The sequence below is a fragment of the Vombatus ursinus genome, unplaced genomic scaffold, assembly GCF_900497805.2.
Source record: "Vombatus ursinus unplaced genomic scaffold, bare-nosed wombat genome assembly UNPS02013153.1, whole genome shotgun sequence".
Classification (NCBI taxonomy): domain Eukaryota; kingdom Metazoa; phylum Chordata; class Mammalia; order Diprotodontia; family Vombatidae; genus Vombatus; species Vombatus ursinus.
In genome coordinates, this window is record NW_020952931.1 from 9,229 (window position 1) to 26,226 (window position 16,998).

At 38.9% G+C, this 16,998-nt stretch overlaps 1 protein-coding gene across 1 annotated transcript; it reads left to right on the plus strand.

The window, feature by feature from the left end:
• Positions 1-256: 256 nt before the first annotated feature.
• On the plus strand, positions 257-16,934 carry LOC114040438 (phosphatidate cytidylyltransferase 2-like; the record flags this gene model as incomplete). The annotated part of the gene is made up of 8 exons (XM_027858552.1): positions 257-349; positions 700-753; positions 8,542-8,675; positions 11,081-11,177; positions 11,786-11,883; positions 14,493-14,632; positions 15,483-15,541; positions 16,848-16,934. Coding segments are annotated over 8 exons (762 nt in total), but the record flags the coding sequence as incomplete, so codon positions are not given.
• Between the last annotated feature and the right edge of the window lie 64 nt (positions 16,935-16,998).

Here is a 16,998-nt window from a genome sequence, read left to right on the forward strand (position 1 = left end):
GTTGTCCCTCTAGATTATCAGTGTTCTTCCTAAAAGTGGGGTACTCAGAATTGAACATAGTATTCTACATGTCGCTTGAACGGTCAGAGTACAGTGGAATGAATACTTCCTAAGTCCTGGACACTATGCCTCTTCAAGATAGCCTTTAAATAAGCATTCACCTTTTTGATGGTGTATCACTCTGTTGTCTCATGGAGCTTTGAAGTGAAGGTGATTCCCCAGATCCCTTTCAGGTGTGCTAAACTGCCTTCCACAGCATAGAAGGACCCCACCAAGTTGGAACCTGTTCAGAGGAGGACAGCCAGGAACGGGGAGACCAGAAGTGGTGCCCTATGTCAAGCAGTTAAAGGTTCTAGGAACGTTTAGCCTGGAGAGGAGGAGAGTTATGGGGAAAAGCATAGCTTTCTTCAAGAGTTGGAAGGACTGTCCTATGGAAGAGGAATGAAAATTGTTCTTGAATGCAGAGAGGAGAGCTGGGAGCAAGAAGGTGAAGTTCTAGTTTTCCCACTCACTGGTTGTGTAATGCAGGGCAAGCAACTAAGTTCCCTGAGCTAGTCGCTTTATCCTGTAAAGTGAGTTTAATATCTTTCCTTCTTTGTTCTCAGGGTTTTGAAGATCAGTTGTAGTGATGAATGTGAAAGTAATTAGGTCATAGACTGACTATCTGTTCTAATTATTAAAATTTTCTTCATTTTATAGGGTGAAGACATCAGATCAGAGACATTGTCCGATTTGCCCAGAGTCACTCAGCTAGTAAGTTAAAGAGAAATTGTTGTCAGCTCAATATAAAGAAAAGTTTCCTAACAATTAGAACTCTTCAAAAGTGGAATGACCTGCTTTGGTGGTGGAAGGTATCCCACCACTTGAAATCTTCAAGAGGCTGGATGACTACTTTTGGGGAGTTTTTGTAGAGGGGTATTTCAATTTGGGTATGAGTTGGACTAGCTGAGCCCTAAAATCCCTCCCAGATCCTAGTTTTTGTCTTTGTTTTGTTTTGTTTTTGCCTTCAAGGCATTTGTCTAACTATCATCTGATGATGGGTAAGGGAAGGCATTACCATCCCCATTTCAGATATGCAGGAATGGAGAGGTCCAGTGACATTAAGTTGGCTCTGCAAGTTTTATAGATGCAGTCGAGGCTAAGCAAGGTCAATTAGCTAGTTAGGGCCAGGGCCAGCACTCCAATCCAGGTTTCCTGACTCCCAGTTCATGTTCTTTTCCATAGGATTTTACTGGCTAAGGCTATGCCCATTACATTATAGAAGTGTGAAAGGCAAATATGTGAAGGAATTATTCTCCCCTTTGTGGGAACAACTGAGGCCCTGTTGTTCTCTTTTTGACTTCCAGGGGTGGATTAAAGTGTCAGTTTGCGAAGTGAAAAGTTTTTTTAGTGCTGTGCATACAAATTGGGTTTCTAAGCAAAAGTTTGCAGAGGAGCCCTCCTCTAGCCTACTGTGTCTCACACCTTCACTTGCCTAGCCCCTCCTTCCTCTTGCTATTACAAGAGTTGTCTGGGCCTGTAGCTCTTTCTTATTCCAAATTTTGCGGAGATGCAAACTATATGGAGTATAATGAGCTCTTGAACTTCTATGCTTGACTCAAAATTTACAGTGAACACTGGGGCAAAATAGCTTCTTTTAATTTTTGTATATAGTTCTGATAAATATGTTGAGGTTAGGGGATTAGGAATCCTCATCTGTTTACTTCCCAGGGTCATGGGATATTTGTATCTCCTGGTTATCTGGCATGCTGGGGAAAGGCAAATAGCAAACAGCAGGACTGGAGCTGAGACAAAGTTTTCAGTGACAAAGGGTTCACTTGCAGCCTGGTTAATGCACCAAACAATAGATTTTCCTGTTACAGTCTTTGCTGTGTAATCTAGCATAAGGAATTTGACCTATTATTCCCCCAATCCCTACTGTTATCTGTGTCTATTCAATTCATCAAATATTTATTGAGTTCTTGCTGTTCTAAGCATTATAGTAGGTAGTGAAGAATTCTGACATACGGATTGATTCTGGGAACTTGAAGTCTGGTTGTGGAGAGCAGAGAAACACATGAAACAATTGCTGAACAATGTGAATACACATAATCCATAGTATAGTGTGGACCTAGCACTGGACTCAGTCAGGAGAGATTTGGGTTCAAATCCTGATTGCCACTTGTATGACCCTAGACAAGTCACTGATCTCTGTGAGCCTCCATTCCATCAGCTGCAAAACAGAGATTGTAGGATAATAGGATCCAGATTTCCATCTGGAAGTGACCTTAGAGATTGTCTAGTTCAATTGTGCTATCTCCCTCCTTTTAAAGGTGAGGAAAAGGAGGCCAAGAGACATTAACATACTTGCCCAGGGGTACATGTAGAAACATAATTTTATTGAGTTGGAAGGGAAGGAATCTTAGGGATCAAATAGTACTGTTTTACAGATGAAGAAACCGAAACCCATATAGAAGAAGTGACCTGCCAAGGTGGAACATGAACCCAGCTCTTTCTAACTTCACATCTGAAGGCCCTTCCCATTATACTGTTGTGCCAGGACCTTATACTATAGAAATGGGAATTATTATTGTGATACATTGCATGATTAGAAGCTTTATTTCTTTTTATTTTTATTAGCATTGTGTACTTGTCTCCCATACTAGACCTAGAACAATATCTGTCTCTACCTTACAGAGTTATTCTGATGCTCAAATAAAGTAGTGTATGTAAAGCATGCTATAAAAGTTAGTTATTATCAAGAGGTAGCACTCCATGGAGGAAAATGTGCTGGATTGGAGTCTGGAAGACCTAGGTTTGAATCTTAGACACTTAATAGCTGTTTGACCCTGGGGAAACCAATTAAAGTATTAATCTCTTTCAGTCTCAGTTTCTTCATTTGCAAAATGTTGACAATAATATCACCTATCTTACAACTATTATTTAGCATAAGATAGAGACTACACTTAGGATTTCATTGACATAGAGACCTTCCCAAGTGAGGAAACTTTTTTTTTAAAGCAGTTGGGGTTAAGTGACTTGCCCAGGGTCACACAGCTAGTAAGTGTCAAGTGTTTGGTCTGAGGCTGGCTTTGAACTCAGGTTCTCCTGATTTCAGGGCCAGTGCTCTATTCACTGCGCCACCTAGCTGCCCAGAAACTCCTTTTACCACCTGCTTTTTTTTATACTCTAGTGTTGCCCAGAGTAGTGAGAGGTGAAGTATCTTGCCTAGGGTCACAGGGCCCTTATCTATCTGAGGCAGCACTGGAGCCCAAGTTTTTCTGACTTTAACGCTATTTCATACCGCCTTGGTTATTATTAATTAATGCAGACTGTGGTTCTTATCCTCTTCTGTGGTTAGCTAGCTTCTTTTACCTTATCCTGTAGTGCCCTTTTCTGTTATAAACAAATTTTCCCTGAGTACCCAGTTTCTCTTAGACACCTTCTGCCTCATTGAATTAACTGAAATTTGGCTTGGCCCTTAGGTCAGCATCCCTTACAGCTTAGTTCAGGATTGGTTACCCTCTGGTCTCTCCCTCCCCCCACTCGTAATATGGTGAGCCATCATCATCATTCAGTAGGTTCTATTCTCTTAAATTCCATACCACCCCATTTTTTAATACACTGATATCTAAGATTCTTCCCCTTCTTCAGTGACTTCAGCATCCAGTTTATAATCTTCCCACTTTTCCCATCTCCTACTGTCATCTTTATTGACATTACTATTTACATTGATTGATAGCCTTACACTTGCCTCCACTTTTATCTCTACTCAACTGCTCACCAGAATGGCCACACTTTAGACCTTACTTTTTCTAAATGAAAAACTCCAAGATCTACTCTCCAACTGTAATATTCTGTTCTTGTACCTTTCCTATTCCCCAACTCCTCCTGAAACTGTTCATCTCATCCTTTTTGTGGCCTTGATCTTTTCCTTTTCTCCCAGTCCATTACTCTCTGGCTTGGCAGCTACCAGTTCAGAGTTTTGACCTTAAGGTCATTCATTTCAACATTGAACTTTCTACCCTTGAGTTTTTCAATCATTCTTTCCCAGTTTATCTCTAGCTTTTGGGTTATTCCTACTAGTTGTCTTTTTCATTCCTGTCCTCTTGATATATAGGTTTAGTAACCTCTGTCAGAAAGTAAAATAAAGTTGTTCTGGTATGTTGCACTTTGTGATTATAACTTTCTTTTCTAGTTGTTCAACCATCCTGTTAATAATTTATTCTAGAATTTTGCCAGGAATCGAATACTAGATCACTGGCCTATAGTTTGCATGCTCCATTCACTTTTCTTTTTAAAAAATTGGGACATTTGTCCTTCTACAATCTTGTAGTATTTCTGTCATTGTCCAGGATCTTTCAGAGATCACAGACAGCTCAGCAATTACATTTGCCAGTTTTTTCAGTTTACTAGATCATATGGGTCAGGTGATCTAAACTCATCAGGGGCATCTAATTGCACTTTTTTCCCCTTCTCCAACTCATTTTCCCCCACTTAATAGTATTTTATTTTTTCCAATTACATGTAAAGATTGTTTTCAACATTCACATTTATAAGATTTTGAGTTCCAAATTTCTTTTCTCCTTCCATCCTTCCCCTCTCCCCAAGACAGCATGCAATCTGATATAGGCTATACATGTACAATCATGTTAAACATATTTCCACATTAGTTACATTGTGAAAGAAGAATCAGAACAAAAGGGAAAAGCCATGAGAAATGAAAAAAAAACAGAAAAAGAGAAAATAGTGTGCTTTGATCTGCATTCAGACTCCATAGTTCTTTCTTTGGATGTGGATAGCATTTTCCATCATGAGTCTTTTGGAATTATCTTAGATCATTGTGTTGCTGAGAAGAGCTAAGTCTGTCAAAGTTGTTGTTACTGTGTACAGTGTTCTCCTGGTTCTGCTCACTTTACTCAGCATCAGTTCATGTAAGTCTTTGCAGATTTTTCTGAAATTTGCCTGCTCATCATTTCTTATAGTATAATAATATTCCATTCCATTCATATACCACGATTTGTTCAGTCATTCCCCAATTGATGGGCATCCCCTCAATTTCTAATTCTTTGCCACCACAAAAAGAACTGCTATAAATATTTTTGCACATGTGGGTCCTTTTCCCTATTTTATTATCTCTTTGGGATATAGATCTAGTAGTGGTATTGCTGGATCAAAGGGTATGTGCAATTTTATAGCCCTTGGGGCATAGTTCCATATTGCTCTCCAGAATGGTTGGATCAGTTCACAACTCTACCAGCAATGCATTAGTGTTCCAATTTTCCCACATCTTCTCCAACATTTACAATTTCCCTATATGTACAAAAATATTAATAGCTCTTTTTTGGTGGTAAAGAATTAGAAGTTGAGGGGATGTCCATCAGTTGTGGAGTGGTTGATTTGTGGTATGTGATTATGATGGAATACTATTGTGTTATAAAATGATGAGCAGGATACTCTTAGAAAAACCTGGGAAGACTTATATGAGCTGATGCAAAGTGAAATGTACTGTGTACAAAATAACAGCATTATTGTGCTATGAATTTATCAGCTATGAATGATGTAACTATTCTCAGCAATACAATGATCCAAGACTACTCTGAAGGACTTAGGGTGAAAAATACTATCCCTCCTCAGAGAGACAACTGATGGTGTCTGAATGCAGATTGAAAAAAACTTCTTTTACTTTCTTTATTTTTCTTGAGGTTTTTTTGTTTTCTTTCAGAACATGACTAATATGGAAATTTGTTTTGCGTGATTGCATATGTATAACCTATATTGAAATGCTTGCCTTCTCAATGAGGTGGTGTGGGGAGGGAGGAAGAGAGAGAATTTTGAACTCTAAGTTGTAAAAATGAACGTTAACAATTGTTTTTACATGTAACTGGGGAAAAAATTTAAAAGAAAATTCTCACTGCTTTCAGTGTTGCTTGTTTTCACAGTGTTGTTATTGTATAAATTATTCTCCATGTTCTGTTCGCTCACTTTCATCAATTCATTTAAGTCTTTCTAGGTTTCTTTGAAACCTTTCCTTTCATCATGTCTTATGGCACAATAGTATCCCATCGCATTCATTAACCATAATTTGTTTAGCCATTCCCCCTTTGATGAACACCCTCTTTGTGTCTAGTTTTTTGCTACTACAGGAACTACTATGAATATTTTAGTGTATATAGCACTTTCCTGTCTTCTTTTGACCTCCTTGGAGTTGTGAAGTCAAAGTAGATGAAAAGTTTAGTAGCTTTTCTTACATAATTCCAGATTGTTTTTCAGAATGGCTTCTATACCCTTCTTTAAAACAAACAAAAAAAGTTATCCTGTTTCTTTTGAATAAAGTATATTGGTCTAGAGTAATATTCTAGTCATGTTGCTAAGTCTCAGTGGTATCTATGAAGTCAAATGTGCCTCTTTGGGTTAGACCCTCTAGTTCAGGGCTTCTTACCTTCTTCCACTTGTGACTCCTTTAGTGCTTCTTTTTTTTTTTAATTTTTTTAATTTTTTTTTTATTTTTAGGCAATTGGAGTTAAGTGACTTGCCCAAGGTCACACAGCTAGTAAGTGTCAAGTGTTTGGTCTGAGGCCAGATTTGAACTCAGGTCCCCCTGACTTCAGGGCCAGTGCTCTATCCACTGCGCCACCTAGCTGCCCCCAGTGCTTCTTAAACATTCCTAGTATCCCATATGGGGTCACGACTCACAGTTTAAGAAGAGTTCATCTTGTTTATTATCTGTAAGTTCTCTGTGGCCATGGGTTTTATTAATGGTTCCTTTCCGTAATACTGTCCCTTATTAACCCATGGGTATCTCTTCCTACTCTTTATCAATTTTAGCTATTTTTTATGTTTCTCTATCTTGAAGGGACTATATAGGTTATTTGTTCCCTCTCCACTTCCTTTTCACATTAAAGCCCTTTGGATTACCTTTATAGGACTCTTGTTCTCAATATCTCTTCTTGCCCTTTTCTACCCCATAAGTCTATCCAATGTTAATGCACTTCTCTATCACTGACTTTTAGTTTACCATCAGCAAATTGTGGAGCAAAAGAATTTCAGGTCTTCTGTTTTGGCAGTCAGTGTGGCTTCCTTCTAACCTTTCTCATAGACTACTCAAGAATTACTTGATTTCTTGGTTTCTTCATTGTGGGAAGATGCTGTGGTAGAATGAAGAAAGGGTGAAGCCAGTCCCAGATGCAACACTGATTGTAGCACAGTCTTAAGTCATGGTTTCCTGAGGTTAACTTTTTGAGGGTTTGACTCCTTGCTTGGCCAAAGTAAATACACTTATTTTCTGAATTGTTTGTATAAAACATTTTAATGATGAAATAATTCCAACTTCAGTCATGCTTTAAGGTCTACAAAGTGCCTTTTTCACAATAACCCTGTAAGGTAGTTAGTACAAGTATTATTTTCCTCTGTTGTCAGATGTGGAAACTGAGTGGTTAAGAGAATTGCTAAAATTTACACAGCTAAACTGTCAGAATAAGGATTCAGACCCAGGTCTCTTGATTCTAAATTCAGTGCCTTTTCTACTATGTCATGCTTTTTTTCTATATAGAGTATAGGGGAGCACTTTATTTTGGGTGATAATATTAATAATATAGATCATGTTTCTGTAATACTCCAAGGTTTACAAAGTGCTTTCCTTACAGTAGTATTGGTAGAGATGGAGCCAATGGCCAAAATACCTCCTTTCAGTTGAAGGAGCCTTACTAATACCTACTATCTGTTGCTCTTGCTTCTTTGAGATTAGTCTCATCTGCATTTCATTGAGGAACCTAAGCTATGCTGATATTCAAAAAACTTTTATAAAAAGAACTTTGGATTCCTTCCAAAGTCAGAGGATGACTCAGCCATGATAAGAATTCAGCTCTGGAATTAAGTAGCTGGCAGACTTCATTTCAGGCTTATGATACCTCTCTCCCTTTCATCCTCCCGACTGTCTGCCAGCTTCATTTTGTGCCTGTCATGCCGCCTGAACAGAGAAGGCTGCTCTGTTGTGAGTGGCCTTCCTTTTGGCTTTAGTTTCTTGTGTTCCCTCCTGAATTATGATAAGTATGATAGTAAGAGGAGGGTGAGATCATAAAGTGGTCTGCATTACGTTTCCAACCCTCACTTTGTTTTATATAAATCACAGAAATTGTCTGTGCCTTTAGTCTTGCCAAATTCCCTGTATGGCAGGTGGACACAGATCAGCATCCAGTGATGGACAGGCAAACTTGCCAACAAAGTAGAGTCACTTGCCCTTTTTTATTTCTGTTCTCTTAGTATTTGTGTTCTTCAGTTATGCTTAGAATTGTGTAATTAAATATACTGAGTTGGAAAAGATCTCGGTCTGTTGGAGAGATGATCTCTCATTTTTCTGATGTGGAATCTGAGGGAGGCCCAGCGTGGTTGAAGTGACTTGTTCAAGGTCCACAGCTGCTCACTGAGCTGGACATCTATCTGTCTGTCTGTCTGTCTATCTATCTATCTATCTATCTATCTATCTGTCATGTATCTATCTAGGTTATAGTTACTTAGGTCAACAGTCTTTCTCCTAACATTCCGGATTTTCACTGTGTTTAGGAGTCTGAGGTGGAAACAAAGACAGATGGGGAGACTGCATCAGACAGCGAGAGCCGAGCTGAACCTGCACCAACAGCCACTTCTGATGATACTCCTGAGGTCCTCAACCGGGCACTGTCAAAACTGTCCTCAAGGTGACTCAAATCTTCATGTATCTGAGAATCATTTAATATCTGCTTAATTTACTGACCCCAGTAGGAGATACAGATATGAAAAGGTCCAAGTTTGATCAAGTTGATGATTATCTTTTTGGAGAGTCGTGATTATCATACAGAAAATAATTAAAGAATAATCCTGGACAGTTTGTGATCAAGAGTTAAGTTTGTATACATTCAGTTGCCAAAGTGTGTGGAATGGATAATAAATGCTATGGTTGGTCTAAAGATAATGGAAAATATTATTGTTGGTCAGTATCCTTAGGCAGAGATTTTTGAAGAAAATGGCTAGGGCTTGGAGAAAGGTGTGGCAGAGGGGGCGGGATGAACAGCATGAGAAGAGATACTGAAGTGGGAATGAGTGTAAGGAGTTTGTGTGTGTGTGTGTGTGTCTTTTGAATTCATTTGTTTATTGGGAAAAACAGTATTGAGAAAGAGCAGGTAAGCGAACTGTTCTGCCTTATTCTTAGTTGAGTGGGCATCCTCCCACTCCCCCCAGTATACTCTGATCATGTTTGGAAGTTTGGCTATTTCTTGTCCATAGTCCCATACTTATATTTTTTCTTCTTTCCAGTTGGAGAAATTTCAGCGCAAACTAAGTTGAGTTAAATAAGGATTGTAATTTGTTATAGTTGAATTTAGAAGCTCTGTAGTGATCAAGTTATGAATAGAATTTATGGCCTTGCCACACACTACTAGAGAGATCCAGATTGACATGGATCTGTGAATCACAATTTTTTTTTTTGGTTATGGTTGGTCAATAAATTCTAAGTTTTCCTAATTGTATTAACCTCTGCTGCACATTTATTTAATCTTATCTCCAAGTTATTGTGAAACACTCTGTAAAATGCCAATTTGAAATTCAGGTATTGTTTGTCTGGTTTTCCCCTTATCCACCAGTTAATAACCCTGTCCAAAAAAAAAAAAGAAAAGAAAAACAGAAAAATAAAGAAAGGAGCTTAGTCTGACTTGACTTATTTTAAATGAACCTATACTGGCTCTTGTTGATGATGATTTATTTCCTTTTCTAAGTGCTCATAACCAGCCATTTGCTAACCTGTTCTAGAATTTTGCCAGGCATGAAAGTCAAGTTCTCAAGTGTATAGTTTGAGGACTACTCCTCATTTTTGAAAATTGGTACATTTCTCTCTTTTTTATCCTGTATCACCTTTCCCATTCTCCACGAGTTTTCAGAGATCACTAGTAGCAGCTCAACAGTTATAGCCTCTTGTTCTTTCGGTAGAGGTAGGTAGTATGTTTGGGTCTGGTCACTTGAACTCATTGAGAGCTGTTAGAAGGTTTTGTTTTTTTTTTAACTATCTCCTCACTTGTCTTGTTCAATACTTCCTAGTTTAAAAAATCACATTCATGCCTGAACTATCAAAAGGGGAACAGAAAAAGAGTATTTCTCAATTCTTATAAACCCTTCAAAATTTGCTGCATTGGAGGATGATGGGTGGGCACTGAGACCAAGACTGGAATTTATGCTGAGATGCACAGTGATTCTTCTGGGGACCTTGCGTTCCAGTAGGCTAGTTCTCAATATCTCTTTCCTTCCTCTAGTGAGATTGAAGGAGTGGTGACCAGTGTTGGAACTCCTGCTCCTTTATCAAAGGGGCAGGGAAAACCTGAGAGGACCAGCTGTGTCATTAAAAAGAGAAGTTTGGGGCATCGCTGACTCTGGGGGCCAAAAACTAAGCAGAAGATCATTTGAAAGAAGCTCCAAAAGATCCATTTTGTTTCCATTTATGTTTTACCAAAACCACCATCTGTCATTAATAACTTTTTAAGAATTATTGTAATTCTGTAACTTTGCCCTTTTGTTATTTTAGACTTCTGTTTCTACATGTTTATCATCACTAAAACCTTCAAGTTTTTGTTTTTTTTTAATTGGTTCTGAGCCTGCAAGACAAGGGGAGAAGCAGAAATATGAATTCCCTTTCCTGTGGAACATCTGAGGGAGAGAGATACAAAAAAACCAAAACAAAACAAAAAGATGATGGGAAAAAAGCCAAGTCCTGGGACTTAGAGAAAAGGATTTTGGGTCACAGGGCTTGAGTCTGTGACCATATGATATGTCTGGGGTTTAACATTGGCAAGAGGCTCTAGATGTCCCCATAAACTTAATTCTTAGTTTCCTTCAGTGCTTGGGACAAAATGTTGATTTGATGAAATGAAGGTTCTTTGTTCCCAACTTCTCTGAAGGTGTGCCAGAGTTTCTGGCCTGGGGGAAAGAGATTTTCTTATAAAGAAAATGCTTAATTTCCAGTAATCATAGGTATGATACCATCAAAGGTGAGTGATGTAAGAAAGGTTTGGTTCTAGGTTCTACTTATGCACATTTAGCACTTTCAGTGTACCTAACTGCATTTTCTTTGAACTAGATGGAAAAACTGGTGGGTGAGAGGTATCCTGACTTTGGCTATGATTGCCTTTTTCTTCATCATCATCTATTTGGGACCCATGGTTTTAATGATGATTGTAAGTAGCATTTGCATGTTAATGTAGTGTGACCTCGAATTCCATAGGGCCTGTCATCTTAATAATTGTGGGGCTGATTTGATTTGGAGGTGAGCATGCTGTCAGAATTCAGCCACCAACATTCAGAAAGCATTTATTAAGTGCCTCCTGTGTGCACACCAAGAAGGATAAGATCAGCACAGCTGGAGCCCTTTTTGACTTCCCAGGGCCCTTGTTTCACCTCTAAATAAGGGTTCCAGTGCTCCTGGAAAGAGATTTAGGTTTGAATTATAGAGTTGTCATCTCTAGTGAAAAGATCCAGGTCTTTGAAGCAAGTTTTAAAAAAAGCCTATACGTGTCCAGGATTTATGGGGGAGGAAAAATGAAATGTTAATGGGAATCAGGATAATGACGACAGGAGTATTGTTTGTAGGTCTGAGCAGGTTAGATCTTTGTTATGTCTTGCTTGCTGTTTGGCCAGTAGTTTGTATGACAAGTCTTATTCCCTCTTGCCCCTCCAACCCACACACATATCTTGTTCTCTCAAGTTATAGGGATGGGATGGAGTGGAGGGAGTGGCTCAGAATATAAACAATTATAGTAAATGGCTCAATTCTTCTGTCTTGCAGGTGATGTGTGTTCAGATTAAATGTTTCCATGAGATTATCACTATTGGCTATAATGTCTACCACTCATATGACCTGCCTTGGTTCAGGACCCTCAGTTGGTAAGCACCCTGTCTTCCTCAGGGTCTGTGAGAACCCTGAATAATAAATCATGAGCTTTGTTGATTCCCAGATGTTTCACCAACAGCTGCAAAAAGTGTGCAGTGCCCTTCTCTTGGTAAGGAGGTGTGCTTTTGCCCCATGGGAGCCAAGGAGCCATTAAGCACCTGCTAAAAACTTCCATTTTAACTCAGAAGGAACCTAACTGGTCATTTCTATGGCATGGAGCATGTTTGGGCTTTATGGCTTCTGTTTAAGAAATCCATATTTTCTATTCTACCATAATTTATCCATCAAAGTTTAGAAGACTCATATTGAATTGGGAGTCAGGAAATCTGGGTTCTAGTTCCAGCTCAGCTACTAACCAGATTTGTGAATAGGATCAAATCACTTCCTCCTGGGTGCTGTTCGCCCTTTCCCCCTTCCTGCCAGTCTCAGTTTTCTCTTTTGTAAAATGAAGGCATTGATATAACTAGACTAAGGTCTTTCCCAGTCCAAGACTCAGATTTTTGGCTGAGCCATTTTTAGGTGCTAATCTATTCTCTGATTTCTTTTAATATTGAGTTTGCCATTGATTTACTTTCTACACTTACCTGGTTCCTTCCATTGAGCCAGAACTTAGAGATTCAGTATTTTATCTTTTCATAAATGTACTGAACTGTATACAGCACGATAATAGGACTAAGGAAGAAAGTCTGCACAAAGCACCATGGGCAGTGGCAGACCACTGGGCAGATTTGAAAAGGTCTTCCTGTAAAGAACTCAAGTCTCCTTTGTGACGAACTCACTAGGGGTGTCAGGGGGCCTGTGACAGAAGAGTGGCCAACAGGAGATGGGGTAGTGCCTCTGAATGACCAGGATTTGCATGGACAAGATATTTAACCTCTCTGGATCTCAGTTTTCTCATTTGTAAGTTTGTGTTAGATGATTCCTTCTAGCTGTGCACATGTAGATACACACACACACACACACACACACACACACGTACATACATACATACATGGTGCAATGCAGTCAATCAAAGTGCATAGGCAGCAGGGAAGCTTGGACAGTTGACTAGTGAGTTGACCAGTTAAGGTAGAAGTTCCCTATGGAGAGGCAGTGGGAGAGAAGGTTTGCAAGGTAGGTTGGAGCTGGAATATAGAGTGTTTGGAATGCTAGCCTAAGGAGTTTACATTATTATTCTGATTTTTGCATTGCTGGTTACAGTTGGAAGCTTCACAAAAAGATCAAGATCTGAAAATGTAATTTGTAGCATCTAACTTCAGTTTAGTGAATATCTGTTAAGCACTTAATATATGCAGAATCCTGTGGAAGGTGCCAGGGGATAAACAAAGTTTGGCTATGATAAGGTCCTTGCAATCTTGGACTTTATACCAGTAAGGGGATTGTCACACATATATGTCACACAGACTGTGGTGTGATTTATCATGCAGAAGTAACATATTTATCATGTATTATAGTTAGGTACAAAGCAGCGCTATATGAATGCTAAGGGAAAACATTGATATATCAAAATTGTATATTGTTATCATGATTAGGGAGGATTTCACACAGGAGGTGGCTTTTGAGTAGGGCTTTAAAAGATGGGAAGGAATTCATTGGGCCAAGAATAGGTACAAAAAAAGGTAGAAGAGCATTCCAGTCACAGGGTTAGCCAAGATGAGTAAAAGAACATGTGGGTGTCCAGGGGACAAGACGGTAAGTCTGTTTTGGCTGGACCACAAAGTATGTGAAGTGAATTAGTATTATAGAAGGCTGGAAAAGTAGGGAGATGCCAGATTTTGAAGGGCATTTGAATGCCAGGCAGGAGTTTCAATATTGCTCAGCCGGCAGGAAATGTCCACTGAAGAATCTTGGGCAGAGTTAGATGACTAGATATAGTCTTAAGAAAGATTAGTTTGACAGTGGTATGAAGGGTGGATTAGAGGAAAGAATAGGGACAAGAAGACTTATGAGGAGGTTTATTGCAATAATCTAGGTGAGTGGTAAGGAGGGCCTGTACCACAGTGATAGTAGTGAAAATAGAAAGGAGGAAATATATGGATTTGGGGAAGAATTGACAGGATTTTTAGTAATTGATGGATAAGAAAGATGAGGGAAAGGAGTAAAAGATAACTAATGGTTCTGGATATAGGCAACTAGATGAATAGTGGTATCATAACCAGAAATACTGAAATCATAAGGAAGAGAAGTTTTTTAAGGAAAAGTGATTAAAATTTGGGATCTGTTGAGTTTGAAGGTTTGGTGATATCTTGGAGGCAATTGGAGCTGTAGTTCTAGAGTTTAGAAGGGAGGTCAGGTGGGACTGAAGAGCTAGATTTGGAAATCATTTGTATAATAATTAGTATTTATTTGCATAGAGGTAGTAATTGAAGAATAATTGAGTGAATAGAATTGCTAAGGAATATTCCCAACTGAAAAGCCTAGGAAGACTCTAGGAAGTTGAAAGGCACAGTTTTCCCCGTACCCCATGAACAGGAAGCCAGAGAACAGAAAGGGTGGGACATCAGTTGAACACCTTCCTGCGGCATTGTCTGATTGCTTAAGTTCAAGGAGCATGTTGTGGGTCCTTCTTTTTCCATGGAAAGCAACTTTTCTTTGTTTGCAGGTACTTTCTACTGTGTGTGAATTATTTTTTCTATGGTGAAACAGTGACTGATTACTTCTTCACTCTGGTCCAGAGAGAGGAGCCTTTGAGGATTCTCAGTAAATATCATCGCTTCATTTCCTTTGCTCTTTACCTAACAGGTAATTAATTATTAGTCACTTCACTAGTCGTCATGTTTTTGTCATTTGCAGAGCCTGTTGAATAGAAATAATGCAGTCTGGCAGCATGGTGTAGTAGAAAGAGTTTGGTACCAGGATTCAGGAAATCTGGATTTTGATTTGACTTTTGAAATTCAGTAGTTGAATGACCATGGGCAAATCACATAACCTCTCTTTATCTCAGTTTCCCTATGTTTAAAATAGGATTATATTTATACTGCTTTTCTGAAAGATTCATTGTGAGAAATTGCTTTGTAAACTTTAGTAATACTTTACAAATGAGTTATTTACAATTATTAACAGGAATTATTTCATATAATATTAATTTTTTGAAAGTTTGGGCCTGTTTCTTCATGCATAAAATGAAAGGGTTGGACTCAAAGTTTCCTTGTAACTATAAAGGTGTAAGTGTATAAATACACAATAAGTGAATATGTACATTTCTGTATGTATAAAGAACATGTACATATATGTAAGTATGCACATATTTGATGAAGCTTGACCGTGGAATTTTACCTCAGCTGCTTGTCCAGAAGAGAGGATAAAGCCAGCATCCATAACACCAATAGCAACAGCTCAGTCTTGTGTTGCAGCATAAACATCTTTCTAAGGGGAAAGCTGCTGAAAAGAGCAGTCATGTGACTGATAGATTGGTAGAAACATTAGTGGTAATGCTATTTTTGCTTCTCTGGCCTTTGTAACTAAGCCTTGAAATGTTGCCAGGAATTTAGCCAAAGGGCCAATAAGCACTGATAATGGAAATAAGAAAAAAGAGATGAGTCTAGGAAGTGACTCATCCCTATCTTTGTCTGTTTTACTTATTTCCATCTAGGGTTCTGCATGTTTGTACTGAGTCTTGTTAAGAAGCATTATCGACTCCAGTTCTATATGGTAAGAGGAAATGATGAACTTCAGCGGGGAGAGGGGCAAGTGGGAAGAGGCAGCTTGAGTGCTCTTAGCTTAAATGGGATTCCAGTGGGGAAATTCAGCCAGTTTTTCCTGTCTTTCACTGTAAGGCAACACAGTGTCCATATGGACTCCTTCTCCATTCCCAGGGCATTTGGAACAGATGCATGATGGGGGAGTGTCTTATAAATCTAGACTACTTAGAGCTGCTCAGTCTCTTCAATAAGATGCCATTTCTTAGTATAGTATGTAGGACATATCTCTTGACACCTTTCTGAGTGATTTGAGCAAGTCATTTCATTACAAGAATCTTTCCCCTCCTATTCTTGTAGATTGACAACTCGGTAATTCAGGAAGTGTTAGGCCTTTTCTCGAAAATACAACTTTTTGTGAATTCTGGTTCTGCTACTTAATAATTGTGTGACATTGGGGAAATTATTTCCCTGTTGTAAGCCTTGTATCCCATCTGTAAGAGGATGATAATAATACTTGTACTTTTTTCAGTCATGGTTGTTTTTTAAGGAAAATATTTTTGTAAATCTTGAATGAAGCACAACTCAAGTATGAATTATTAGGATTAGTCTCTACCCATGCTTTCAGTTCCTAAAGGCCAGGGACAGTGTCTTAGCTTTTTTTGAAATGTCCTTCACAGGACCTTAGGTTAAGGAGTTGGATTAGGTGACTCTAAAGTTCCTTTCTGCTTTTGGATCCCATGATTCTGAAATAATGATTTGTGAACTCTTACTCAGTATTAGAATGCTGGCATAATATGATGGAAAGAGCACTGAACTCGAAATTAGGAAACCTGGGTTCTAGTTTTGGCCCTGCCACTAGAAAACTCAGATTTCATTCCCTGGTTAAAGTCTAGGGAACTCAAATCTAGCTCTGAATTTTTTATAGAATCAGTCATCAATTGGCAAGAATTTTTTAAAGCACCTACTGTGTGCGAGGCACTGTGCTAAGTGCTGTTGATACAAAGAAAAACAAAAAATAGACCCCACTTTCAAGGAGCCCACAGAGCACAGGTCTTCACTTGTTTGGCCACATTGCTAATCTCAGTTGTCTTGAAGGGAAATTAAGATGAGAGGAAGTGTGGAAGGTGAGCAACATCATGAATAAGAGCTCAAAGGTACAGATTATGTGCCTCTCTCCCAAAAGGAGTAGAAAGGGGCAGGATGAGGCATTTCTTCTATTCATAGTTCACCACAGCTTTCTACCTAAGGCTGCTCTCTGAAATGGCTTTAGAGATGGACTGGAGTCAAGGACGATTTTTTTTTTCTCTTTCCTACAGTTTGGTTGGACTCATGTGACTCTGCTTATTGTTGTGACCCAGTCCCATCTTATTATCCACAACTTGTTTGAAGGAATGATCTGGTGAGTTGGAGCAAGGTGGAAGTGTGTGTGTGTGTGTGTGTGTGTGTGTGTGTGTGTGTGTGTGTGTG